The 27749-nt window shown below is 46.2% G+C and overlaps 2 protein-coding genes across 2 annotated transcripts in view; both read right to left on the bottom strand.

Moving 5' to 3' along the window:
• The window catches only part of LOC145344307 (serine/threonine-protein kinase 38-like), a 78003-nt gene that overhangs the window by 19241 nt on the left and 31013 nt on the right, over positions 1-27749 (bottom strand). Inside the window, exons 2-6 of the mRNA XM_080191395.1 lie at positions 17848-17987; positions 6140-6191; positions 3718-3840; positions 2583-2666; positions 300-423 (exon numbers count right to left, since the gene is read on the bottom strand). Of these exons, the coding sequence (XP_080047521.1) occupies positions 300-423; positions 2583-2666; positions 3718-3840; positions 6140-6191; positions 17848-17987 (523 nt within the window). The remainder of the gene's footprint in view (positions 1-299; positions 424-2582; positions 2667-3717; positions 3841-6139; positions 6192-17847; positions 17988-27749) is intronic.
• Positions 17878-27749, bottom strand: part of med21 (mediator complex subunit 21) — a 67933-nt gene continuing 58061 nt past the window's right edge. Inside the window, exon 5 of the transcript XR_013886855.1 lies at positions 17878-17987. The gene's annotated coding sequence lies outside the window, so the exon portion shown is untranslated. The remainder of the gene's footprint in view (positions 17988-27749) is intronic.

The raw sequence follows: 27749 nt of genomic DNA, 5'->3' as shown, positions 1-27749 counted from the left end.
GGGCCAATCATTTGGGACTGAGAGGAAGAGACATTTCTTGACTGAGAGGGTTGAGAGTGTTTGGAATTCACTACTCCAGAGGGGTGTGGATTTGCCGTCATATTTGAGGCTGGGATGGTAAGATCTCTCCGGGAGTGAAGGGGTATGTGGAGCAGGACGGGAAAATGGAGTTGAAGCCCAGGATTAGCCCAGGATTGTATTGAATGGTGCAGCAGGTTTGATGGGAGCGGGAGTGAGATGCAAATTGGCTCCGGTCGCCTTCCAGACAAAGTTGTAAAGCGTTGGCAGCTGTCACTCACCCCCCGGCAGAAATTCCATAATTAAATATAGGTTTCGCTTGTCCTGAAAACTGTAGAACATCTTCACCACCCACGCACCATCTGCTTCCACCAGGATATCCCTCTCTGCCCGAATGTGAGCCACCTGAGAGAAAAAAAAAACCTGTGAAATATGGAGCGATGGAATTCCAGCAGAGAGAGATCTGGCACTTAGAATTCACATGATACTATCCGAATAATCAAGCCAATTGATTTAGAATCACTGACAAACCGCGGCACAGGAAGAGGCCATCCATCGTGTTTGCGCCAATCAAAAAGGAGAGAAAAAAGACTCGCGATTAATTTAAATCCTATTTTCCAGCACTTGGTCCATGGCATTGCAGGTTCCAGCACAGATCCAGGTTCCTCCCGCCTCTCTATTGTGGATCCCCTGGCCATCATTCTTCACTGTCCCATCCTGCACTGCACCCTACTCAGAACCAGGGTTTAAAATGCCAATGAAGGTTTACACAGAGTCTTGGTGAGACCACGCCTGGAGTACTTGGTGCAGTTTGGCCTTCTTACCTCAGGAAGGACATACTTCCCAAGAGGCAATGCAACAAAGGCTCCTGGGATGAAGGGATATTGTCCTCGGAGGCGAGATGGGGGCGTCAGTTAGTTCAATTCTGGTACCGGCTGAGGTTATTCACGAAAGCCCTACTTTCTCAACCTTGTCCCCTCGCCTGAGGTGTGGTGACCCTCAGGTTAAATCACCACCAATCAGCTCTCCCCCTCAAAGGGGAGAGCACTCCATGGTCATCTAGGACTGTGGCAACTTTTATAGAATCCCTACAGTGCAGAGAGAGGCCATTTGGCCCATCGAGTCTGCACCAAGCACAGTCCCACCCAGGCCCCATCCCTGCAACCCCACATATGTACCCCACTAATCTCTCTAACCGACGTATCCCGGGACACTAAGGGGCAATTTAGCACGGCCAATGCATCTAATCTGCACATCTTTGGACTGTGGGAAGAAACCGCAGCACCCGGAGGAAACCCATGCAGATATGGGGAGAACATGCAAACTCCACACACAGACTGACCCAAGCCAGGAATTGAACCTGGGACCCTGGCACTGTGAGGCAACAATGTAACCACTGTGTAACCATGCTGCCCTTCAGAGAGGAGAGATGGACTATTCTAGACTTGTGTTTCCTGGAGTTTAAAAGGAATAAGAGATGATCTCATCGAAACGTATCACATTCTTAAGGAACTTGTCAGGGTAGATGCTGAGAAAATGTTTTCCCCTTGCCGGGGTCAGTCTCATTTAGGAAAGAGATGAGGAGTAAGTTCTTCACTCGGAGATGGAGAGTCTTTGGAATTATTCACCCAGAGAGCTGTGCTTCCTCAGTTGTTGAGTATAATCCTGATGTGGAGATGCCGGCGTTGGACTGGGGTAAACCCAGTAAGAAGTCTGACAACACCAGGTTAAAGTCCAGAACTCTCCATTCACCTGATGAAGGGACAAACCCCGAAAGCTTGTGAGTTTGCTGTCAAATAAATTGGTTGGACTTTAACCTGGTGCTGTCAGACTTCTTACTGTGTTTACCCCAGTCCAATGCCGGCATCTCCACATCATAGGGAATGAGCTACCAGAGAAAGTAGTTGGGTCAGAACATGGATGGGAAAGGATTAGAGGGGTATGGGCCAAACATGGGCAATTGGGACTGGCTGGGACCCAAATGCTTTCTAACTGTTGCTATTGTACCCGCCCCAACTACTTTCTCTGGTAGCTCATTCCCTATGATGTGGAGATGCCGGCATTGGACTGGGGTAAACACAGTAAGAAGCCTCTTAACACCAGGTTAAAGTCCAACCGATTTATTTGAGAGTAAACTCACAAGCTTTCAGGGTTTGTCCCTTCGTCAGGTGAATGGAGAGTTCTGGACTTGAACCTGGTGTTATCAGACTTCTTACTGTGTGTATAATCAAGACAGAGGTTTGTATTAATTGAGAGAATTAAGGGGATATGGGGGTGGTGCAGGGAGGCGGAGCTGAGGGAGAAGTTCAGCCATGATCGTACTGAGTGCTTCAGCAGTTTCAAAAGGGTAAAATGGCCATCTCCAGCTCCTATTTGCCATGTGGGGCCCTCACACAACTCCAGTGGTCGAATCTGTGATACACGGGAGTGTGATGTGGAGATTAGTATTTTACCCTTATCTAAACATGAACCTCCCACCAGATTGTGGGTGGTTAAAACAACGACTCTAAGATTGACCACCAACCCGTGATATCAGTGTTATTATTATCTAGCTGACTTCCTACCTGCTCTTTTTCCAACATATCAGCTTTCCGAAGGATCTTCATGGCGTAGACGTGTCCAGTGTCCTTCTTCTGTACAAGACGCACCTGAGAAAGGAGGTTCCCCAAATTATAAAGAATAATGCACAGATCTTTACAGGCTTCCCCTCTCTGAGTCATGCACTGGGTGTGGTACCAATCCAGCAACTCAGGGACTGAGTTCAAATGTCACAATGGCTAGTTGTGAAATGAATTCCAACAGAATCTAGCAATTTATTGGAGCTGAAAGATGTCAGATTGCCAATAAAACCCAAACTAATTTCCCAATGTTCCTCAGGAACCTGTTGCCTTTGTTCAGTAAAGCTTCCACAGAGAAAGCGAGTTGTTTAAGTTTTTTCATTAGTGTCACAAGTAGGCTTACATTAACACTGCAATGAAGTTACTGTGAAAACACGGACATTCTCTCTTCCACCTTCGGGGAAAAAGATACAAAAGTCTGAGGTCACGTACCAACAGACTCAAGAACAGTTTCTTCCCTGCTGCCATCAGACTTTTGAATGGACCTACCTTGCACTAAATTGGTCTTTCTCTACACCCTAGCTATGAATGTAACACTACATTCTGCACTCTCTCCTTTCCTTCTCCATGAACGGTGTGCTTTGTCTGTATAGCATGCAACAAACAATACTTTTCACTGTATACTAATACATATGACAGTAATAAATCAGATCGAATTCCCCTAGATGCCACACTCCAGCGCCTGTTCAGATAACACTGGGGGAGAATTTAGCATGGCCAATGCACCCCAACCAGCACATCTTTCAGATTGTGGGAGGAAACCAGGGCACCTGGAGGAAAGCCACACACACTCAGGGAGAATGTGCAAACACCACACAAACAGTGACCTAAAGCTGGGTCCTTGGCATCGTGAGGTAGCAGTGCCAACCACTGCCACTGTGCCAAGGACAACACAAAAAATTCTAAATAATAAAACAAATCCCAATATTAGGAGCCTGTAACATAGCAATATCGCTCCAGATCAATGATATATCAGGCAATTTATTTATGTACACCTAAAATTGACTTAATACGCCAAGCGATTTGATTTGTAGCACTATCGCCAAGAAACTTATAATCCAAATACAAAAACTGGACAAACCTCTCCAAAAGCACCTCTTCCTATAACCTTCAGAGACTCAAAGTCATCCAGACCCAACCTTGTTCTCTTGAGGCGGAGGAATTCCGTTTCTTTCTGAGCGTGTTGCGTCCTTCGCATTTGTTTCTGGTGCAAACAAAACACAAGTCAACACAGGAACAAATGCAGTCATCAGTAACATGGACCTCACGTACATTTACCAACTGAAAACACATCCAAAACTGCTGAAAGCCTTCATCATCAACACCAGGAATGGTGTTCCCTTTGATCCTTTATCCTGGCCCTGGGTATTTTTCTCCCCTCTCTCCATTTCAGATACCATAATCATCAGAGCAAATTTCCTTCAGCAGCTACCCCCATCACTGGTTTAAATTTTCACAATGGCTGAGATTTATTTTGATGTAAATATTGGCCAAGGCAGTAGAAGCTCTGACATTTCCCCACAGCTCCGTGCTGTCACTGGGAATGTCTCAGTACAAAATGTCACAGAAACCCTACAGTGCAGAAGGAGGCCATTCAGCCCATCAAGTCTGCACCAACTTTCTGACAGAATATCTTACCCGGGCCCTCTCCTCCCCCGCCCCACCCCCACAACCCCACACACTTACCGTGGCCAATCCATCTCACAGTACAGGCGGCACGGTAACACAGTGGTTAGCACTGCTGCTTCACAGCTCCAGGGACCTGGGTTCGATTCCTGGCTTGGGTCACTGTGAGGAGTTTGCACATTCTCCTCGTGTCTGCGTGGGTTTCCTCCGGGTGCTCCGGTTTCCTCCCAGAGTCCAAAGATGTGCAGTTTAGGTTGATTGGCCATGCTAAAATTGCCCCTTAGTGTCCTGAGATGCATAAATTTGAGGGATTAGTGGATATATATGTGGGGTTATGGCCTGGGTGGGATTGTGGTTGGTGCAGGCTCGATGGGCCGAATGGCCTCTTTCTGCACTGTAAGGTTTCTATGATTTCACCTATACATCTTTGGACGTTAAGGGGCAATTTTTACCATGACCAATCCACCTAACCTGCACATCTTTGGAGAGTGGGAGGAAACCGGAGCACCCGGAGGAAACCCACGCAGGCACAGGGAGAAGGTGCAAACTCCACACAGTCACCCAGTTGAACCTGGGTCCCTGGTGCTGTGAGGCAGCAGCGCTAACCACTGTCACTGTGCCGCCCTGTTCTAGAACAGATCTGTTCAAGCCAGTGTGCTCTAATTGTTCACAGTGCAAAACTCATTCATCGCTTCAAACACCAGTCACTATGACAATTATCAGTGACAGACCCATAACCACCAACCTCTCACCCTCCCAATATCCAAGCTCAAATTGCTCCTTCTGGACACAATCTACATTTCAGAGGAGAAACAAAAAAAAACGGAGCTTGAAAACCTCCATCTTTTCCGGAACATTCCCATCACGGCTTCCGCAGGATTGCACCGAACAAGGCCGGATATTGTACCTACTGCCACATAAAGAAATACTGGGAATTCCTAAAGCATCTTTCACAATCCCAGGATGTCCCAAAGGTCTACTAAAGTTTTTAAAGTTTATTTGTTAGTCACATTAACACTGCAATGAAATTACTGTGAAATTCCCCTCGTCGCCACACTCCAGTGCCTATTGGGGTCAATGCACCCTAACCAGCACGTCTTTTGGACTGTGGGAGGAAACCGGAACACCCAGAGGAAACCCACGCAGACACGGGGAGAGAACGCGAACCTCACACAGACTGTGACTCGAGCCGAGAATCGAACCCGGGTCCCTGGCGCTGTGAGGCAGCAGTGCTAACCACTGTGCCACCACGTTACCCCTAATCAATTTAATTTCTAAACATCTTTTTTTTGAATTGCTGTCGTGATGTTGAAATGCGAGTGCACAGCGAGATCCCACACACGGCAACACGGTAAGTGATCAGGAATTCAGTTTGTGTGATGGGATAGAGGGGCAACATTGGCCAGGACACCAGATATCGCGCCCCACCCCCCCCCCCACCCCCCATCCCTCAGTCCCCGCCCTTCTTGGGACATTTAAGAATCCCCAGACAATGGACAGGGCCTCAATTAACTCATCTGAAAACTGACACCTCCAACCATGCGGCACCCTCCGGTTCAGCATCACTTTGTGCCTTCCTCAAAAAAAAAACTGCTCAATTCAATCAGTATCTTGGACAGAATTGGCATTTTTAACTCCACCCGTGCCCTCCTCCCCTTCCTCTCTGTGGCCCCCGGCATTTCCAATCAGTCCTAGGGAGGATCCAGTTTTACTTCCAGTTTCCAGCACGGATGAAAAATGTTCATTAGTGAAACAATAACCGCTCTCTCTCTCGAGATGCCGATGGGAGTCGCCGTGTTAAAATGTCATGTGATAAATCTTCAATATTACCGTAACGCCCAAAGAATTCTATCAGCTCGTTGAGGGGAACAACTTACATCTTCATCAGCCAACCCTTCCTGTTCCATGGCTTTTTCTAGCTGTACTTGCCTGGAAAAGAAATTGGATTGATCAGAGGCAGTGTCCTGGTGAGGGAGACTGCATGGGTACAGCTAGTGACTCAAGCACAGAGCAGCTTTTGAGAATTAGGTTTTATCTGATCACCAATGGACAGGGACACAAAGACACACAAGGAGCAGGATGGGGCAAATGGGATTAGGATTACTGCGGTCATGGAGGATAAAGACACCTTATCCAATCCATCACACAAACCAGCCTCCCATCCATTGACTCTGTCTACACTTCCCGCTGCCCCAGAAAAGCAGCCAACATAATCAGGGACCCCACACGCCCCGGACATTCTCCCTTCCACCTTCTTCCATCGGGAAAAAGATACAAAAGTCTAAGGTCACGTACCAACCGACTCAGGAACAGCTTCTTCCCTGCTGCTGTCAGACTTTTGAATGGACCTACCTCGCATTAAGTTGATCTTTCCCTACACCCTAGCTATGACTGTAACACTACATTCTGCACCCTCTCCTTTCATTCTCTATGAACGGGATGTTTTGTCTGTATAGTGCGCAAGAAACAATACTTTTCATTGTATCCCAATACATCCAAGAATAATAAATCAAATCTAAAGACAGTGCAATATCGCTCAGTGCTGCACTAGGAGGGTCAGCCTGGATTTGAAGTGTGGTAAGAGACCTAGGAGGGAATACTGGGCTGGTACTGTAATCAGCAGAACGTGGCCAGAGCTGGCCGTAAGGATTTTTGTTGGGGTCTCAACTATTCACCATATTTACTAATGATTTAGTTAATGGAACAAAAGCCACATATTCAGATTTGCTAATGACACAAAGATTGGGAGCATAAAATAACAAAGTGATATTCATGGATGAAGTGAATGGGCAAAACCGTGATAAATGTGAGAGATGAGGGGTTTGGACTATGAAGACAGACTAAATAGACTGGGTCTGTACTCGTTGGAGTTTAGAAGGATGAGGGGGGGATCTTATAGAGACATATAAGATAATGAATGGGATGGATAGGGTAGAGGTAGAGAGATTCTTCCCTGCTTAGAAAGGATAGCAGGACTAGAGGGCACAGCCTCAAGATTTGGGGGGGCGCAGTTTAGATCAGAGTTGAGGAGGAACTTCTTCACTCAAAGGGTGGTGAATCTCTGGAATTCTCTGTCCGTTGAAGTGGTGGAGGCTACCTCGCGAAATATATTTAAGTCACAGGTAGATAGGTTTTTGACAGATGACGGAATTAAGGGTTATGGGGAGAGAGCGGGAAAGTGGAACTGATCCACTTCAGATCAGCCATGATCTTATTGAATGGCGGGGCAGGCTCAAAGGGCTAGATGGCCTACTCCTGCTCCTATTTCTTATGTTCTTATGAGATCATCCACCTCAGACCCAAAACTGATGGGACAAGGCTCTTTCTAATGGTGCAAAACTAGAAACAAAGGAGGCTCAAAGAGACTGTGGGGGTTGCGGGGTGTCCAGGTGAATTCAAGAAAAAAAACAGATACAGAAAATAATCAAAAACGTGAATGGAACCCAGGCCTTTATATTCAGAGATCTGGAATGTAAACAGGGAAAAATTCTGCTTCAGTGATACAAAGTCCTGGCGAGAGCACACCGGTGAACAGTCTGGGCACCACATCTTAGGAAGAAGAAGTGACCTTGGAGGGAGTGCAGTGCAGATAAGGATTGTACCTGGAATCGAAGGGTTAAATCACAATGGGAGGTTACACAAACTGTGGCTTTATTCCCCGAAACTCAGGAGGCGAAGGGGTGATTTTTTTTTGTGGTTCTCAAGATAGTAAAAGGCACAGACAGGTGAGATAGGCGTGATGTGGAGATGCCGGCAATGGACTGGGGTGGGCACAGTGAGAAGTCTCACAACACCAGGTTAAAAATCCATTAGGTCATTTGGAATCACGAGCTTTCGGAGCGCTGCTCCTTCATTAGGTGTGAGTGGAGGTTGGATCACAGACACAGCATATATAGACAAAGACACAATTGCAAGATAATTACAGATTAGAATGTGAAGAACTGTTGGAATGTGAGTCCTTACAGATGCAGACAATAGCGAGAGGGATAATCACAGGTTAAAGAGATGTGAATTGTCTCAAGTCAGGAGAGGAGGATTTCCAGGCAAATGATAGGGGTTACAGATAGTGTGACATGAACCCAAGATCCCGGTTGAGGCCGTCCTCATGTGTGCGGAACTTGGCTATCAGTTTCTGCTCAGCGATTCTGCATTGTCATGTGTTTTGAAGGCCGCCTTGGAGAACGCTGACCCAAAGATCAGAGGCTGAATGCCCTGGACCACTGAAGTTTTCCCCGACTGGAAGGGAACTCTCCTGCCTGGCGATTGTGGCACAGGAGAACAGCAACCATGACACCACACAACCCTGCCTCACCAACCTCTGCAAGACTTGCTGTATCATCAACATGGATACCACCATCACATGTCAGAACACCATCCACCAGGTACCCGGTATATATTCATGCAGCTTGGCCAACATTGTCCAGCTGATTCGCTGCAGGAAAGGATGACCCGAGACATGGTGCATTGGTGAGACCATGCAGGCATTACGAAAGCACATGGACAGACAGCATGTGACAATCGCCAGGCAGGAATGGGGAACAATCTGAAAATTAGAGCCACACCTTACAGTCCTGAAATGAGGTAACATTTTTATACACAAAAAGGTGGCATAAGCTTGGAACTCTCGTTTGCAAGCAGCAACTGAATCTAGATGCAAATAATCACTGGCAATTTTAATCTTAAATGGATTAATCAAGTTGACAAAGATAACCTGGAAGTGACTTCATAGTGTGTCACAAGCACAATTTTTTAGAACAATTTTTCCAGAACCAACAAGGAAACGGGTTATATGAAAACTCTTAATGCATAATAAGATAACATCAATTGTTGAGTTAAAAATAGTTATGGATCCTCTTGGTAAGAGTGATCATAACAATGATAGAATTTCACATTCCAGGTGAGAGACGTGGGTCTGAAACTAGTGTCTTAAATTTTACAAAAGCCAAATAAACACAAAGGGTATGAAGACTGAGATGGCCAAAGTGAAATGAGAAAATAGGATTTAAAGATAAAACACAATACAGGAGGAGCGGTAAACATTTAAGGAGTGACCACTCACCTGATGAAGGGGCAAACCCCGAAAGCTAGTGGGTTTACTATCAAATAATCCTGTTGGACTTTAACCTGGTGTTGTGAGACTTCTTACTGGATTCAAGGATAGGTCAGAAAACAAGTTGTGGGGTGGATACAAAGAAACTGCAGAGGGATACAGACAGCATGAGTGAGTGGTAACATGTGGCAGCTGGAATATACGGTAGGAAAAATGAAAACTTTTTCACTTTGGCAGAAAGAATAGAAAAAACATTATTTTGTTTAAATGGTGGGAGATTGCCAAATGCTGCAGCACAAAGGGATTGGGTTCCTGTATGGGACGGGAAGGCAATGGCCTAGTGGTATTATTGCTAGACAACTGATCCAGAAACTCAGCTAATGTTCTGGGGTCCAGGTTTGAATCCCACCATAGCAAATGGTGGAATTTGAATTCAATTTAAAAAAATCTGGAATTAAGGATCTACTGATGACCATGAAACCATTGCTGATTGTCTGAAAAACCCACCCTGGTTCACTAATGTCCTTTTGGGAAGGAAATCTGCCATCTTTACTTGGCCTGGCCTACATGTGACTCCTGAGCCACAGCAATGTGGTTGACTGCCCTCTGAAGTGACTGACCAATCTACTCAGTTCAAGGGTTTCTAGGGATGGGCAATAAATGCTGACCCAGCCAGCAACACCCATGTCCCACCAAATGAATAAAAAAAAACACAAAAGGTCAGGATGCTGGTAGAACAAATCATTAGGAAGGCAAAAGAATGTTGACCTTTATTTCAAGAGGGTTGGAATGTACAAGTAAGGAAGCTGTTCTGAAAAAGTACAGGGCATTGGTGAGATTGCATCTGGAATACTGTGTACAGTACTGATTTCCTTACTAAAGAAGGGATATACTTATATTGGAAACAGTCCAGAATTCATTAATCTGGTGCCTGGAATGAAAGGTTAATCTTATGAAGACAAGTTGAGCAGGTTGGGCCTATTCTCTTTAGAATTCAAAAGAATGCGAGATGATCTTAATGAAACATGTTCTGAGGAGGCTTCCTCAGGGTAGCTACTTAGACAAAGTTTCCTCTTGTTAGGGGGAGCAGCTCAGGGAGCCTCCCATTTAAAATAGAGATGAGAGAATATTAAAGTTGATTTATTAGTGTCACAAGTACATGAACACTCCAATGAAGCTACTGTGAAAATCCCCTAGCTGCCACAATCCAGCAGCGCCTGTTCGGGTACACTGAGGGAGACTTCAGCATGGCCAATGCAACTAACCAGCACATCTTTTGAACTGTGGGAGGAAACCAGAGCATCCGGAGGAGATCGGGGAAAATGTGCAGACACCAACCCAAGCTGGGAATCAAACCCAGGCCCCTGGCACTGTGAGGCAGCAGTGCTAACCACTGTGCCTAGGAGAATGTGAGGAGAATACAAGGCCCAACCTTGTCCGCTGTGTCACATGTAGGCTTGCATTAACACTGCAATGAAGTTACTGTGAAAATCCATTGGTTGTAACACGCTGGTGCCCACTAGATACATAAGAACACGGATCAGGAGTAGGCCATCTGGCCCCTCGAGTCTTCTCCGCCATTCAATAAGATCATGGCTGATCTTTTTGTGGACTCAGCTCCACTTACCCACCCACTCACCATAACTTTTAATTCCATTACTGTTCAAAAATTTATTTATCTTTGCCTTAAAAGTACATTGTGGTAGAATTTATCATGGCCAATGCACCTAACCAGCATATCTATTGGGCTGTGGGATGAAAGCAGAGCACCCAGAGGAAACCCACGCAGACACGGGGTGAACGTGCAAACCCCACACCAACGATGACCCAAGCCAGGAATTAAACCTGGGACTCTGGCACTGTTTAGGGAGGAAATTCCAGATCTTTGGGCCTAGGTAACTGAGGGCATGGTTGTCAACTGAGGCAGAATGAGAGAGGTGCAGAGATCTTGAGGGTTGTTGGAGGTTACAGAGAGAGAGAGGGGCAAGGCCATGGAGGGATTTGAATGAAAGATGTGAGTTTTTTAAAACTCAGACGGTTGCTAGGTCAGGAGGTGATGTAGGTCAGTGAACTGAGGAATGAGGTGTGAACGCGATTATCTTCCTCATTTCTGTGACTCCAAGCCATTCCCACAGCTCCATCATTGTTCCAATAAACAAGGACCTTTTCCAAGCCCTGCGCAGTCCCACTGCGCAATTACCATGGTTGTGTCCTCTGGAACTCTCGGTGAACCATCCCCCCATGGCCATATCGAGAGACTTAACATTAGAAACAATTCCACAAATCCCATTCAAAACACCCAGGAGTCATTAATTGATCCCACATCGCATTTCAAACCAGCCCAAACATGACATCAGGCAGCCAAAAGCAACAGAAACTACTGGCAGAAGCACAGCTATTGACAACATATCCACCAGAATACCAGGGCAGAATTCATACGAAAGAGACACAGAGAGACACAGAAATAATTCTACTGGAGCTTTGCTTCTGAGAGAGATACAGAATTAGCCACACAATAGCCTATGAGCTGATATGAAACAAAATCCTCAATCACAGAACACGTTAAATAAGATTTCATCAGAATTGCATTCACCACAGGCTAGGGGAACAACAAGGTAACAAGTTAAAATTATTTGATTTGATTTATTGTCACATGTATTAGTTTGCTGTGAAAAGGATTATTTCTTGCTACACAGACAAAGCATATCGTACACAGAGAAGGAAAGGAGAGAGTGCAGAATGTAGTGTTACAGTCATAGCTAGGGTGTAGAGAAAGATCAACTTAATGTGAGGTAGGTCCATTCAAAAGTCTGATGGCAGCAGGGAAGAAGCTGTTCTTGAGTCAATTGGTACGTGACCTCAGACAGAAGGTGGAAGAGAGAATGTCCGGGTGCGTGGGGTCCTTAGTTATGCTGGCTGCTTTGCCGAAGCAGTGGGAAGTGTAGACAGAGTCAATGGATGGGAGACTGGTCTTTTTTATTTCATAGGATGCGGGCGGATGTGGGCCAGCATTTGTTGCCCATCCCTAAATGCCCTTGAACTGAGTGATTTGCTCGAACATTTCAGGGGGCAGTTAAAAGTCACATTGCTGCGGCTCTGGAGTCACATGTAGGCCAGACCAGGTGAGGACGGCAGATTTCCTTCCCTAAAGAACATGAGTTTTTACAACAATCAATAACGATCAGATTCCAGATTTTGTTTTTACTGAGTGGGATTTGAACTTGGGTTTTTTGGATCATTAGTCGAGTGACAATACCACAGCAAGGTCAAATACACCAAACCCTTGCACACACAATTTATAAAATGAAATTAAAACATTACCAGCCTACGTAGCTCAATGGGACAAATGGTCAAAGTCTTGGCCAAAGAGGGAGCTTTTCAGAATGCCTTAAATAGTGAGGTAGAGAGATTTAAGAATTCATGAAATTAGGGGCAATTCCCTGCTATTTTGCCATGGGATCATTAGCACCCAAAGATGTGCAGGTTAGGTGGATTGGCCATGGGAAACATATGGGGTTACTGGGATTAGGCAGGGGATGGGCCTGGGGAAGATACTCTGTCAGACAGTCAATGCAGACTCGAGGGGCCAAATGGCCTCCTTCTGCAGTGTAGGGATTCTATGGTTCTGTAATCCAGCTGACATGGGAGAGAAGGTCCCAGTTTAATGCCTCCCCCAAAAGAATGCCTCACCTGCTGACAGTGCAGCACTCGCTCAGTACCGCACTGAAGCCTCAGCTCGGACTATGTGCTCAGGGCCCTGGGGTGGGTGGGCTCTGTTTTTTTTTTATAAACTTATTCGTGGAGACATGGGTGTTGCTGGCTGGCCAGCATTTATTGCCCTTCCCTAGCTTCCTGGGGGTAGTTGGGCGTCAACCACATTGCTGTGACTCTGGAATCACATGTAGGCCAGACCAGGTAAGAACCGCAGATTTCCTTCTCTAAAGAACATTAGTGAACCAGATGGGACGGGTTTCTTTTGTACTTGTTTAACAGGATCTGGGTGTCCCAATAAGTAAAAAGTCTGACAACACCAGGTTTTAGTCCAACCTATTTATTTGATAATATACACAAGCTTGTGAGTATATTATCAAATAAATAGGTTGGACTAAAACCTGGTGTTGTTAGACTTTTTACTGTGTTTACGCCAGTCCAATGCCGGCATACCCACATCATGTCCCAATAAGGCCAGGATTTTATTGCCCATCTCTAATTCCCTCCGAGAAGGAGATGGTGAGCTGCCTTCTTGAATCGTTACAGTCTGTGTGCTGTAGGTTCACCGACAGTGAGGTTAAAGAGGGATTTAGACCTAGCAACGGTGAAGGAACAGCCGATATATTTCCAAGTCAGGATGGTGAGTGGCTCGGAGGGGGACTTGCAGGTGTTCTCATGTATCTACTGCTCTTGTCCTTCTGGGTGGCAGAGATCACAGATTTGGAAGGTGCTGTTGAAGGAGCCTTGGTGAGTTGTTGTGGTGCATTGTGTAGTTGGTACACACAGCTGCTGCCACAGTGCATTGGTGGTGGAGGGAATGAATGCTGAAGATGAACTACTGATCACGTGGTCTGCTTTATCCTGGATGGTGTCGAGCTTCTCGAGTATTGTTGGAGCTGCATCCATCCAGGCGAGTGGAAAATATTTATGCTTCAGATTAGATTTAAGAAATGCACTTCATCCCTTGACTGTGTCTGTACCCCACCCCAATCTCGCTGCTGACAATTTCCAAACCTCAAACCGTCATTAACATCAAAGGAAACCACAGCCAGGACTCCTCCCGTGTCTCATCGCAACATTATACCCCACTTCCTGTTCATCAAAACAAGTCAAACCACAGGGTAAAGAAATAGTGATGTGCACACAGTCCTCAAAACTCATTAACCGTTTGAATTCCACACAGTTACAAAGGACGTGAGGATTAACATCAGCAGAAAATATCTTCGCTGTGCCACAGATCTCATGTGGAACACGAACCTACAGAGATTCTGAGGATTTCGTTGGAACAAACAGAACAAAGAAATCATTCTGCCTGGTTGGGCGGGAGGGCTTATCAAGAATAGAAAAGTAATTATTCATATGGGGAGAGGTTACAGAACCTGGAGCTACAGAGGGATCTGGGTGTCCTGGTACATGAATCAGGAAAAGTTAACATTCAGCGGCAGCAAGTGATCAGGAAGGCAAATGGAATGTGTTGCAAAGGGGAATGGAATATAACAAGGATGTTTTCAGAGTTGTACAGGTGGAACCACACCTGGAATACTGTGCAAGCTTTGGTCACCCTAATTAAGAGAGGATTGTGGAGGCATTGGTGGTGATCTTTCAGGGGTCACTGGAAGCAGGGAGGATACCAGAGGACTGGAAAGTAGCTAATGTATAACACTGCTGTGTAAAGAGGGAGGGAGGCAGGAGGCAGGAAATTAAAGGCCCCTTAGCCTGACTTCGGTCATTGGGGAGATTTTATTAAGAGTCTATTATTAAAGATGAGATCAGCGTACTTGGAAGAGCATGATTACTTATGACTGAGTCTGCATGGCCATGTCAAGGGGAAGTCATGTCTGACAAATCTTATCTTTGAAGAGGAACAAGGAAGTTAGATAAAGGAGAACCAGTGGATATGATTTATTTTGATTTCCAGAAGGCCTTTGACAAGGTATCGTATAGGAAACTGTTAAATAAGTTAATTGCCCGTGGCGTTATAAGATCCTGGCATGGATAGAGGATTGGCTGACTGGCAGAAGGCAGACAGTGGGGACAAAGGGGTCTTTTTCAGGATGGTAGCCGGTGACTAGTGGTGTACCTCAGGGGTTGGTGCTGGGACCGCAACTTTTCACAATACACATTAACGATTTCAAGGAAGGAACTGAAGGCACTGTTGCTAAGTTTGCAGTTGATACAAAGATATGTAGAGGGGCAGGTGGTATTGAGGAAGCGGAGAGGGGCTGCAGAAGGATTTGGACAGGCTGGGAGAATGGGCAAAGGAGCGGCAGATGGAATACAATGTGGAAAAGTGCGAGGATATGCACTTTGGAAGGCGTAATGGAGGTATAGACTATTTTCTAAATGGGGAAATGCTTCGGAAATCAGAAACACAAAGAGACTTAGGAGTCCTTGTTCAAGATTCTCTGAAGGTTAATGTGCAGGTTCAGTCGGCAGTTAGGAAGACAAATGCAATGTTAGCATTCATGTCAAGAGGGTTAGAATACAAGAGCAGGGATGTATTTCTGAGGCTGTATGAGACTCTGATCAGACCCCATTTGGGGTATTGTGAGCAGTTTTGGGCCCCATATCTAAGGAAGGATGCGCTGGCCTTAGAAAGGGTCCAGAGGAGGTTCACAAGAATGATCCCTGGAATGAAGAGCTTGGAACCGTTGAGGACTCTGGGTCTGTACTCAGAGTTTAGAAGGATGGGGGGGGTGGGGGATCTTATTAAAACTTACAGGATACTGCGAGGCTTGGATAGAGTGGATATGGAGAGGATGTTTCCACTAGTAGGAAAATTAGAACCAGAGGGCACAACCTCAGGGTAAAGGGACAATCCTTTAAAACAGAGATGAGGAGGGATTTCTTCAGCCAGAGGGTGGGAAATGTGTGGGACTCTTCGCCGCAGAGGAGGGCCAGGTCACTGAGTGTCTTTAAGACAGAGATAGAGAGGTTCTTCATTAATAAAGGGATCAGGGGTTACGGGGAAAAGGCAGGAAAATGGGGATGAAAAAAATGTCAGCCATGATTGAATGGCGAGGCAGACTCGATGGGCCGAGTGGCCTAATTCTGCTCCTTTGTCTTATCGGATATAAATGCATTAACGGTTCAGGGAAGGCTCGACTGATACCTGGGATTGTGGAAGGGGTGGGTGGGGCATGATTATTTTACAAGGACAGGTTGAGCCTATACCTACTGGAGGTTAGAAGACTGAAATAATATAAAACCTGAGGAAACTTGTATAGAAACAAAGAAAATAACAGCAGGAGGAGACCATTCGGCCCTTCAAGCCTGCTCCACCATTTCTTTTGATCATGGCTGATTATCAATAGCCTAATCCTGCCTTCTCCCCATTTCCCTCTGATCCCCTTCACCTCAAGTGTTATGTCTAACTGCTTCTTGAAAACATACAATATTTGGCCTCTGTGGGAGTGAATTCCACACATTCACCACCCTCTGGGTGAAGAAATTTCTCCTTCTCTCAGTCTTAACCTTATCCTCAGCTTATGGCCCCTAGATCTAGGCATCCCCAATCATCAGGAACATCCTTCCTGCATCTGCCCTCTTTCATCCTGTCAGAATTTTACAGGTTTCTATGAGGTTCTCCCCCTCGTTCTTCTGAGCTACAGCAAATTCAATCCTAAATGATTGGGTGGGATTTTATAGCCTCGCCCGACCCGAAACTGTTAAATCCCACCCAAGATTTTTCCACAGTCCGTCCCTCGCCCGCTCCGATTCCCATCGGAGTTTTACCATCTGGCCCATCTCTCCTCATGAGTCAGTCCTGCCATTCCAGGAAGCAAGAACACGCTTCCTCAGATAAGGATACCAAGACTCCAGGTGTGGCCTCACTAAGGCCCTGTACAATTACAGCAGGACGTCCCGCTCCTTAACAGGGTGCAAGGTGAAAGGGTGTTTCCCCTTGTGGGAGAGACCGGAACTAGGGGAAAATAGTTTAAAAATAAAGGAGTCTCCCATTTAAGATGGAGATGAGGAGAATTCGCTTTTCACCTAGGATTGTGAAACAGTCTAACGTTTCCCCAGAAAGTGGGGGAAGGCAGGGTCAATGGATATTTTCAGGCAGAGGTCGATAGATTGTTGCTAAAGAAAGGAATCAAAAGTTATCGGGGATTGGCAGGTAAGTGGAATTGAGGCTACAATCAGGCCTTACTGAATGGGAGAGCAGGCTCAAGGGGCCAAGTGGCCTGCTTTGGCTCCTAACTCACATGTTTGTATATTCATTTATTAGTATCACAAGTAGGCTTACACCAACATTGTAATGAAGTTACTGTGAAAATCTCCCAATCACTACACTCTGGTGCCTGTTCGGGTACACTGCAGGACGGACCAATGCACCTCACCAGCATGTCTTTCAGACTGTGGGAGGAAACTGGAGCACTCAAAGGAAACCCACGCAGACACGGGGAGAACGTGCAGACTCCGCACAGACAGTGACCCAAGCCAGGAATCGAACCCAGGTCCCTGGCACTGTGAGGCAGTGGTGCTAACCTCTGTGCCACCTTCCAAGTTCTATATTGCCAAGCAAATGTTCCATTTGATACCATAAAGGGGTAACGACTTTCTCTGGTGGAGAGTCCAGAATGAGGGGAGATAATCTTAAAATTGGAGTGATTACAGGGAGCATTTCCTCCACAGAGGGCAGTGAAAATCTGCAACTCTGGGACTCCCTGTAAAAAAACCCAGTGGATAGATTTGTGTTTGGTAAAAGGTGTTAAAGGGGTATGACGCAGAGACAGGTAAATGGGATCACAGTGCAGAGCAGCAAGAGTCCCGTTGACGAGTGGAACGGAGACAAGGGGCTGAATGGCCTCCTGATGTTACCTCATTTCTCTCTCCTCGTGCTGTGCAATCAGGTTGCTGTAGAAATTTTCCAGTGTGAGCTTGGCCACGGTTACTCTCTCCCTCGTGTGATTACTCATTGGGAAGGATGCTGTAGAGCCACTAATCATCGCCATGGTAACCTGCCGGAGGAGTAAAGAGAAACACCGTCACCACACCACTGGTTTTCTACACGTTTCCACCACAGAGTAACAGATATCGCTTACATTGATATATACGCACGTCTCACACACTCAACTAAAATCAACTTGAAATACTCGATGATGCAACAAGCTATTGCACTCTCTGTAATTAAATGCAAGAGGTGTTTAAACCACATGCCAACAGCTTCTGTGGAGCGGGACTATTCTAACTAGTGAATCGGAAGCTGGAGGATTCAAACCCATGACTTAGTCTCAAACGGCAATGCAATACTGAGGGAGTTCTACATTGCCGGAGGTGCTGTCTTTCAGACAGGACATTAAATACAGGACCCTTCTGCTTGTCTGGGTGCACAGAGAAGATCCCACCAACAACATCCAAAGAGAAGAAGTGTTCTCCTGGGTCAACCTTCTTCCCTCAACCTACACAGACTACCTGGACATCCACCTCATTGTCTGTGAGATCTTAGTTTGTCCAGAATAGCACAGTAGCCACACTCTTGTGTTATAAAAGAAATGAAATCTTTCCTAAGATGTCCAGAGCAAAAGCACAAAACAAAGTGAATGGCCTTGCTTTGACGGTTATTCCTAAAGCTGCAAAATTCTCCTGGGTTGCCACACTCCGGCACCTGTTCGGGTACACTGAGGTAGAATTTAGCATGGCCAATGCATCTAACCAGCATGTCTTTCAGACTGTGGGAGGAAACCGGAGCACCCGGAGGAAACCCGCAGACACGGGGAGAACATGCAAACTCCACACAGACAGAGACCCGAGCCGGGAATCGAACACAGGTCCCTGGCGCTGTGAGGCAGCAGTGCCACCATGCCACCCCACAGTCTGAAAGATGTGCTGGTTAGGGGCATTGACCCAAACAGGTGCCAGAGTGTGGCGACTGGGGGAATTTCACAATAACTTCATTGCAGTGTTAATGTAAGCCTTACTTGTAACGACTAAATAAATAAAGCATCCATTTACCACGTTTAACTTAAATAAAGCAACAAAATTGTGGCAATTTCACCCTGAATCACACAAGCAATATTCCTAAAACCATACTAAAACTACGAGATAGAATTGATTCAACCTGACTGTGAATCATAGAACCCCTACAGTGCAGAAGGAGGAGGCCATTCAGCCCATCGAGTCTGCACCAACCACAATCCCACCCAGGCCTCATCCTCACAACCCCATGTATTTACCCTAGCTAATCCCCCTGACTCTAAGGGGCAATTTAGCATGGTCAATTCCACCTAACCCACACATCTTTGGGCTGCGGGAGGAAACTGGGGCACCCAGAGGAAACCGGTGCACCCAGAGGAAACCCATGCAGACATGGGGAGAATGTGCAAACTCCACACAGACAGTGACCCAAGTTGGGAATCGAACCATGCCACCTAATTGAAGCAGGACATCCGGTAGCATATTAAACCATGGTTACAGAACGTTAACAGCATAGGAGGTGGCTTTTTGGCCCTTCATGCCTGGTGCTAACTCTTTGAAAAAGCTAACAAATTAGTCACACTCACCCTGCAAATGTTCCTTTCCTTAGATCAACTAACGATCAATAAAAATAATGCTTCGGGGGTAATGCCATCAGCGCAGTTTCTTCAAACTATTGAGTTTTTAAAAAATCACTCTCTAACTCTCCCAGAACAATTAAAAAGAAAGGCTGTCTGTCTATCTGCAGCACCTTCCCATTCTGATGGGAGATTGAGTAGAAACATGTATTTAGTTTCTATTCCAACTGGTGCTGTCTGACTGGGTGTAGAAACGTGTATTTAGTTTCTATTCCAACTGGTGCTGTCTGACTGGGTGTTTCTGCAATTTCCAGTTTCAATTTCAAGCTTTTAACACCTGCAGCATTGTGCATCGATGAAACAAGAGTTACTTTTAGTTCATTCTTTCCTTGACCATTACTGGGGCTGACACTCTGAATGTTGCACTGAGGTAGCTCTGCACCCTCCAACTGTCCAGGCAAATGTTAAAAGAATCCCATGGCATTATTTTGCCAGGCAATCTCTCCAAATGTCCTAAGCGATATTTACCCCTCAAAAACAACACTAACACAGGTCATCGTGGGCAGCACGACGGCACTGTGGTTAGCACTGCTGCCTCACCAGGGTCCCAGGTTCAATTCCGGCCTTGGGTCACTGTCTGCGTGGAGCTTGCACATTCTCCCCATGTCTGCATGGGTTTCCTCCAGGTGCTCCAGTTTCCCCCCCACACTCCAAAGATGTGCAGTTTAGGTTGATTGGCCATGCTAAATTGACACTAATGTCAGGGAGATTAGCAGGATAAATGCATGGGGTTATGGGAGTGTAGGGCCAGGGATTTTGGTCAGTACAGACTTGATGGGCCAAATGGCCTCCTTCTGTACTGTAGGGGTTCTATGGATTCTATGATCTGGTCATTGTCAAACTGCTGTTTGTGGAAGATTGTTGCTTGCAGGTTGTCTGCTACATTTTCTATATTACAACAGTAACTTCACTTCAAGAGTACAGATGGAGGGTCATCCAGACTCAAAACCTCAGCTCTATTCTCTCCCCACAGATGCTGTCAGACCTGCTGGGATTTTCCAGCATTTTCCGTTTTTGCTTCAAAAATACTTCCTTGGGCGATAAGCATTGTTAGAAAAGGAACTCGTAATCAAACCTTTCACAATCAGATGTGTCAACGTGCTTTAAGTACTTCTGAAGTTTGACCACTTTTTTTTTGAACACTTGGAAATGACCTGAAGTCATGAACGGTGCGGAAGAAATTAAACCTCTCAATGTGTGCTCAAATTCTGGAGTTGCACCTGGGCCCACAGCCTTCTGACTCAACGGTGGTACCAACTAAACACTGTTACTATCTACAAACATGGGTCCGTCACTCAAACCAGCCTCCCATCCATTGACTCTGTCACACTTCCCGCTGCCTCAGCAAAGCAGCCAGCATCATTAAAGGACCCCACGCATCCCGGACATTCTCTCTTCCAACTTCTTCCATTGGGAAAAAAATGATACAAAAATCTGAGGTCAAGAACTAACTGACTCGAGAACAGCTTCTTCCCTGCTGCTGTCAGACTTTTGAATGAACCTACCTTGCACCAAGCTGACCTTTCTCCACACCCTTGCTATGACTGTAACACTACATTCTGCACCCTCTCTCCCCTTTCGTTCTCTATGAACAGTATGATTCGTCTGTATAGTGCGCAAGAAACAATATTTTTCTATGTTAATACATGTGACAAAAATAAAATAATTTGAACATAACTAAAGCTGTGAGTAGGAGCTCACATGAAAGATTTATCAACCTGAACTGTTAACTTGGTTCCCCCCGTCTCGCAGTTGCTGTCTTATTTCAGTATTTCCAGCATTTTATATTTTTAATTTATTGAAAAATCTTTATAATCTTCCTACCCATTGCTCTCATTAACGAACAGTCAACAGTGTCTTCCTCGCACAACACACACTTCAGAATCCAATAGCCACTGGAAATTCCCTTGAGGTTTATTTATTCTTCCTGGTTTCTGGAGAATGTGTATTCACGTATATAATCGCCCATGATCTGTACACAGGAAATGACATGCCAATTGCAGGCAGTTTCTCACCAATATGACTACAGGTATGGCATATAGACAGTCAGATCTCAGCATCTTGTAGAACTAATTCCTCTGAAGTTTTCCAGGCTGGACTATCACTTTGCATCTTCCATAAACTTCAGCCTGACCAAAACCATGTTGCCTGTGTGCCAACGCGCACCAAATGCCACACAGCCAGAATCCCAATGCTTGCCAACGTACATTAACTTCCAGTCTGATAAAGCAGCAGCTTAAAATTCCCATTCCTGTGTTTAAATCCCTCCATGGTCTCGCCTGTCCCATCTCTGTCATCTCCGCCATCTCCTAGAATTCTGGACCTTTTCACATTCTTAGCCCTCCACCATTGCCAGTCGCATCTTCAGCTGCCTTTGCTTCCAGAATTCGCTACCAAGCCTCTCTTCTACCTCGCTTTCTTCAATCCCATTCGACTAAATAGCTTTTAATCTCCTAGCATCTCCTTCATTAGCTTGGTGTCAATTGTTTTGTCAGATTATCTTCCTGCGATGCTTCAGGATGGTAAAGAATGACAGATATCTTCTAATATGAGAACATAAGAAATAGGAGCAGGAGTAGGCCGTCTAGCCCTTCGAGCCTGCCCCACCATTCAATAAGATCATGGCTGATCTGAAGTGGATCGGTTCCACTTTCCCGCTTTCTCCCCATAACCCTTAATTCCCTTGTCTATCAGACACCTATCTACCCGTGACTTAAGTATATTTAGTGAGGTAGCCTCCACCACTTCAACGGGCAGAGAATTCCAGAGATTCACCACCCTTTGAGTGAAGAAGTTCCTCCTCAACTCTGATCTAAACTGCCCCCCTCTTATCTTGAGGCTGTGCCCTCTAGGCCTGCTATCCTTTCTAAGCGGGAAGAATCTTCTACTTCTGAAGAATAGTTGTGCTGGACTCAGAACATTAACTCTGTCTCTCTGTTCACAGATGTTGCCAGACTTGCTGAATATAGAGTCCCCACAGTGCAAGAGGCAGCCATTTGGCCCATTGAGTCTGTACCGGCTAAGCATCTTACCCAGACCCTATCACGTAAACCGACACATTTATCTCACTAATCTTCCTAACCTACACATCTTGGGACACTAAGGGGCACTTCAGCATGGCCATCCCACTTTACTTGCACGTCTTTCTGACTGTGGGAGGAAACCAGAGCATCTGGAGGAAAGCCATGCAGACACGGGAGAACATACAGACTACACACAGGCAGACCGTCACTCAAGCTGGGAATCGAACCTGGGTCCCTGGTGCTATGAGGCAGCAGAGCTAAACACCGTCCCACCCAGTACATACCTCCAGCAATTTCTGTTTTGATTCTAGCTGAACACGAGTTGTATCTAAAGACCAGGAACTAGTTTAACAACTAAACCATGAGGACTATAAGGATAATCAGAAGCTGGAACTCCCACTGGTACAAGCGGAGAATATACGTAAATACGTTCCCCAAACAAATATCCAGAATGCGTTTTCCATTTTTTAGAAACTAACTGGTCCTTTCAAACCTTTTTAACCAAAAATGTCAACATCAGTAATTTATCCACATTCCTCAAGATCAGAAGCAAAGCAAACACAAGTTGCTTCATGTTAATTTACATCATTTACCTTCAGCTTTGATGAAAATTAAATTCTTTGACTAACAACCCGACGGGGTAAAACATCCAGCATTCCTGGTCCACAGTCCAGGATTAATAATCCCGGGAAATTCACTTCCAAATTCCACCAGGAGGTGAAAGGACAATTGGAAATAAAAGGCTGGCCTCAGTAAAAGTGACCATGAGGCTGTTGGATTTTATAAATGATGTGGGTATGCTGGCGTTGGACTGGCGTAAACACAGTAAAAAGTCTGACAACACCAGGTTTTAGTCCAACCTAAAACCTGGTGTAGTCAGACTTTTTACCGGATTTTATAAATCCAAGACTTCAGCCCCACACCAATCTAACAGACTCACATTCCCTGGGGACATCTCAAAAGCACTTTATAGCGAACAAAATACTTTTCCCGTGTAGTAATGTAGGAAATGTTAATTCTTGCAATGGCAGCTTGTACAACAATGCTTCCAACCAGTGACAATGGGATCTTTCACAGTCAGAGAAAGGTAATGATCCCTCGGCACCGCGCCTCCTCCTCAGCACTGTGCCTCCAACAGTGTGGCATTCCCTCGGCGTGGCACACCCGACAGGGTGGCACCCCCTCAGCATTATGCCTCCGACAGTGTGTTCTCTGCCTCCGACAGAGCGGCGCTCCCTCGGCGCCGCGCCTCCTCGTCAACACTGTGCCTCCAACAGTGTAGCACTCCCTCAGCACTGCACACCTGACAGTGTGGCATTCCTTCGGCGCTGCCTCACTGAAAATGCGGTGCTCCTTCGGCACTGTGGCATTCCCTCAGTACTGCAGTGGCAGGATCAGCCAAGGGTTTTTGCTCAGATCTCTGGGGTGGGATTTGAACCAGCCACTTTCTAGACGGAGGCAAGAACACGACTCACTGAGTCAGAGTTGGCACGACTTCGAATGAACGTCAGTCTGATCCCTGGTAACATTAGCAGCAAATGTTTTATTGTCAAATTCCTCTTGTAGCTACAAGCAGCAGACAGAAACACTTGTTTGCAATTGCCGTGCTAAATTACAACAACATAAGTGAACATGCTGACAGAGTGCGGACAAATTACAAACAGGAAACAGATGCCTTCTGATTAAAGTTCTCAGGTGATGAAATAGTGACACAATACAATTTGGAAGCAAGTAGACAGTTCCGCAATTTATGAAAGATCTAGAATTTTTACAGAGCCTTTCACATGCTCAGCTGCACACACGGGGTTGTGCTTGTGGTATAAATGGTGCATTTGTCCTGCAACCAGCCCACAACTAACCATAGTTCACCAGGAACCACAGACATCAGACGAGCAGTTACATACCACAAGGAGAACCACTCACATCAACAGTGGCAAGTGGGCAAGCCTCTGTCACTATCACAGGCTGGGCAGCCATTGAACTTGTCCCATTGGCATCAATCCGCACTATCCCCCAGCTAACCGGCCCACGTTCTGTAACTACACCGTCAGGGTCCACATTGTACATACGCTGCGGTCACTCCATAAAGGCAGCTTGAGGCTCCTTGGAGGACACAGGGACACTTTCTCAATGGGACTAAGATCTTCAGATAACTCCACCCCACCAACACTCTGGACTGGCCAATCACAGGTCCACACTCATTAGCGTCAGAGTTTTGAGAAGCTGCTCTCAGATACAGGCGTGTCGCAATTTTAAAAAAGTGTCAGAATCTCCTGCTGCGATATGTATTTTCCTCCCTCCCCAACTCTGGCTGCCTCTTGACTCATTGTGACACGGGTTCAAATCCAGCGTCAGAACCACGGGGGAGTTTTCCGGTCCACCGTGGGAATTGGAGTGGGCAGGGAGACAGACGAAAGGCTCACTGACCTCGGGTGGGATTTTCCGATTTTGAGGCAAGTGCAGTTGGAAAATCCCACCCATAGAATCTAGACTCAAACCTCAGTGTCAGGGCCGAGGGAGCGCCGCACTGGCAGAGGGGTCGGTGCCGAGGGAGCGCCGCACTGGCAGAGGGGTCGGTGCCGAGGGAGCGCCGCACTGGCAGAGGGGTCGGTGCCGAGGGAGCGCTGCACTGGCAGAGGGGTCGGTGCCGAGGGAGCGCCGCACTGGCAGAAAAGGAGATGTTGAGCTGTCTGCCCTTTTAGGTGAATGTCGAGTAAATGAGTGTCATTATCCCTGCTGTCCTGGCCAACATTCCTCCCCACACGATATCACTACACGTTTCTGGACTGCACAGTGACACAGTGGTTAGCACTGCTGCCTCACAGCACCAGGGACCCGGGTTTGATTCCAGCTTCGGGTGACTTTCTCTCCGTGTCTGCTCCAGTTTCCTCCCACAGTCCAAAGATGTGCAGGTTAGGTTGATTGGCCCATGCTAAATTGACCCAAGTGTCAGGGGTATTAGCAGGGTAAATATGTGGTGTTGTGAGAATAGGGCCTAGGTGGGATCATGGTTGGTACAGACTTGATGGGCCGAATGGCCTGTTTCTATACTGTAGGGATTCTATGATTCTTACACCAGGGACTACATTCATTGGCCATGAAGTGCTTCAGGATGTCTTGAGGTGATGAATGATGATGGAGTGCTAATGTTTAGGAGCTGAGGAAGTCCATTCAGCCCATCGAGCCTGATCCACCATTCAGTGAGATCGTGAGCCCTCTGGTCCTAGACTCTCACACACAGGAAAACAACCTCGCAACATCTACCGTTCTTTTTTCCGATGACAGAAGGTGGAAGAGAGAATGTCTGGGGTGTGTGGGGTCCTTAATGATGCTGGCTGCTTTGCTGAGGCAGTGGGAAATGTAGACAGAGTCAATGGATGGGAGGCTGATTTGCGAGATGGATTGGGCTACATTCACGACATTGTGTAGTTTCTAGTGGTCTTGGGCAGAGCAGGAGCCCATACCAAGCTGTGATACAACCAGAAAGAATGCTTTCTTTGGTGCATCTGTAAAAGTTGCAGAGAGTCGTACCTGACATGCCAAATTTCCTTGGTCTTCTGAGAAAGTAGAGGCATTGGTGGGCTTTCTTAATTATAGTGTCAGCATGGGGGGGGACGGTGGGGAACCAGGACAGATTGTTAGTGATCTGGACATCTAAAAACTTGAAGCTCTCGACCCTTTCTACTTCCATTGGGAAAAAGTTACAAAAGTCTGAGGTACCAACTGAATCAAGAACAGCTCCTTCCTTGTTCCTTCAAAAGTCAGACTTTTGAATGGACCTATTAAGTTGATCTTTCTCTACACCCTAGCTATGACTGTGACACTACATTCTGCACTCTCTCCTTTCCTTCTCTATGAACGGTGTGCATTGTATGTATAGTGCGCAAGAAACAATACTTTTCACTGTATGTTAATACATGTGACAATAATAAAATCAAATCAAATTCAGTTTTGTCATCTGCAAACTTGACAAATAGTCCTTTCATTTCCCTCATCCAAGTCACTGATATAAAATAAATTGGTTCTTTTTTACATTGTGCTTATTGTGGATCTTCAGACCTCCCTAACTCTCACATCGACTCACAAAAATATATCCTGTCCTCGGTGAGCTTGCTATCATCACAAAGGCAACATTCGCCTACAGGCTGGAAGCTTGGTCAGTGGGAGCATGGGGGTGGGGTCAAACAGAGAAAAATAAACTGGCCGAATACTTGAAGTGACTTCACCTTTTTTAAAATAGGAAAAGCAGACGGTTTCGGCCCCGTTCTCCACACCAGCCCAGTCTCGGAAACCCCACCCAGCTCAAACACAATACACCCTCGCCACTCAGAGCTGCGCTGCTTCTCAGAACAGCTTTGATTTGAACAGTGCGGGGACTTTGCACATTTCAGCTATTCACAGCTGCAGCCAGACTGGGATCAGATCAGCTCAAAAGGAACCTGGGTCAATAAACAGCAAGGACTTGTACACAATTCTGCTGCGATCGAGCTGGTTTTCCTTAAATGCAGCATTCACACAGACAATTTCATTTGAACACAGTCCAACTGGATTGGAAAGCTCACAGAGGGCCATGCAGTCTAAACACACACTGAGAATGGACATTTGCATTGTGTGCTGATGGGGGCCGATATCTAATTGAGCGAGTGTCTCGTATTTCCTTGCACAGTCTGCAACAAAACCTGATAAGAAGTCTGACAGCACCAGGTTTAAGTCCAGCCAATTTATTTGAACTTAAAATTGGTGGGACTTAAACCTGGTGTTGTCAGACTTCTTATTGTGGTTACCCCAGTCCAACACCGGCATAAAACCGGATTGCAGGAATGATCTTCCCAATTGAAAAAGCGTGAAATCCTCCAAATCAATCACATACTTCCTTTAAAAACCTTCACTGCTCTGTGACTTGGAGGTGGTGGACAGGCTTTAGGGAGTCAGGAATCACCAAATCCTACACAGTGCAGAAGGCGGCCATTCGGTACATCACACCGACCACAACCCCATCCAACCCTTTCCCCACGACCCCATGCATTTACCCTAGCTAGCACCCCTGACACTAGGGCAACTTAGCACAGCCAATCCACCGAACGTAAATCTTTGGAGTGTGGGAGAAAAACTGGAGCACCCGAAGGAAACCCACGCAGACACAGGG

The sequence above is a fragment of the Carcharhinus amblyrhynchos genome, chromosome 6, assembly GCF_965287045.1.
Source record: "Carcharhinus amblyrhynchos chromosome 6, sCarAmb.v2.hapA, whole genome shotgun sequence".
In the NCBI taxonomy this organism is placed as follows: domain Eukaryota; kingdom Metazoa; phylum Chordata; class Chondrichthyes; order Carcharhiniformes; family Carcharhinidae; genus Carcharhinus; species Carcharhinus amblyrhynchos.
Note: the sequence above shows the minus strand (reverse complement) of the source record. Positions and strands in the feature narration are given on the sequence as shown.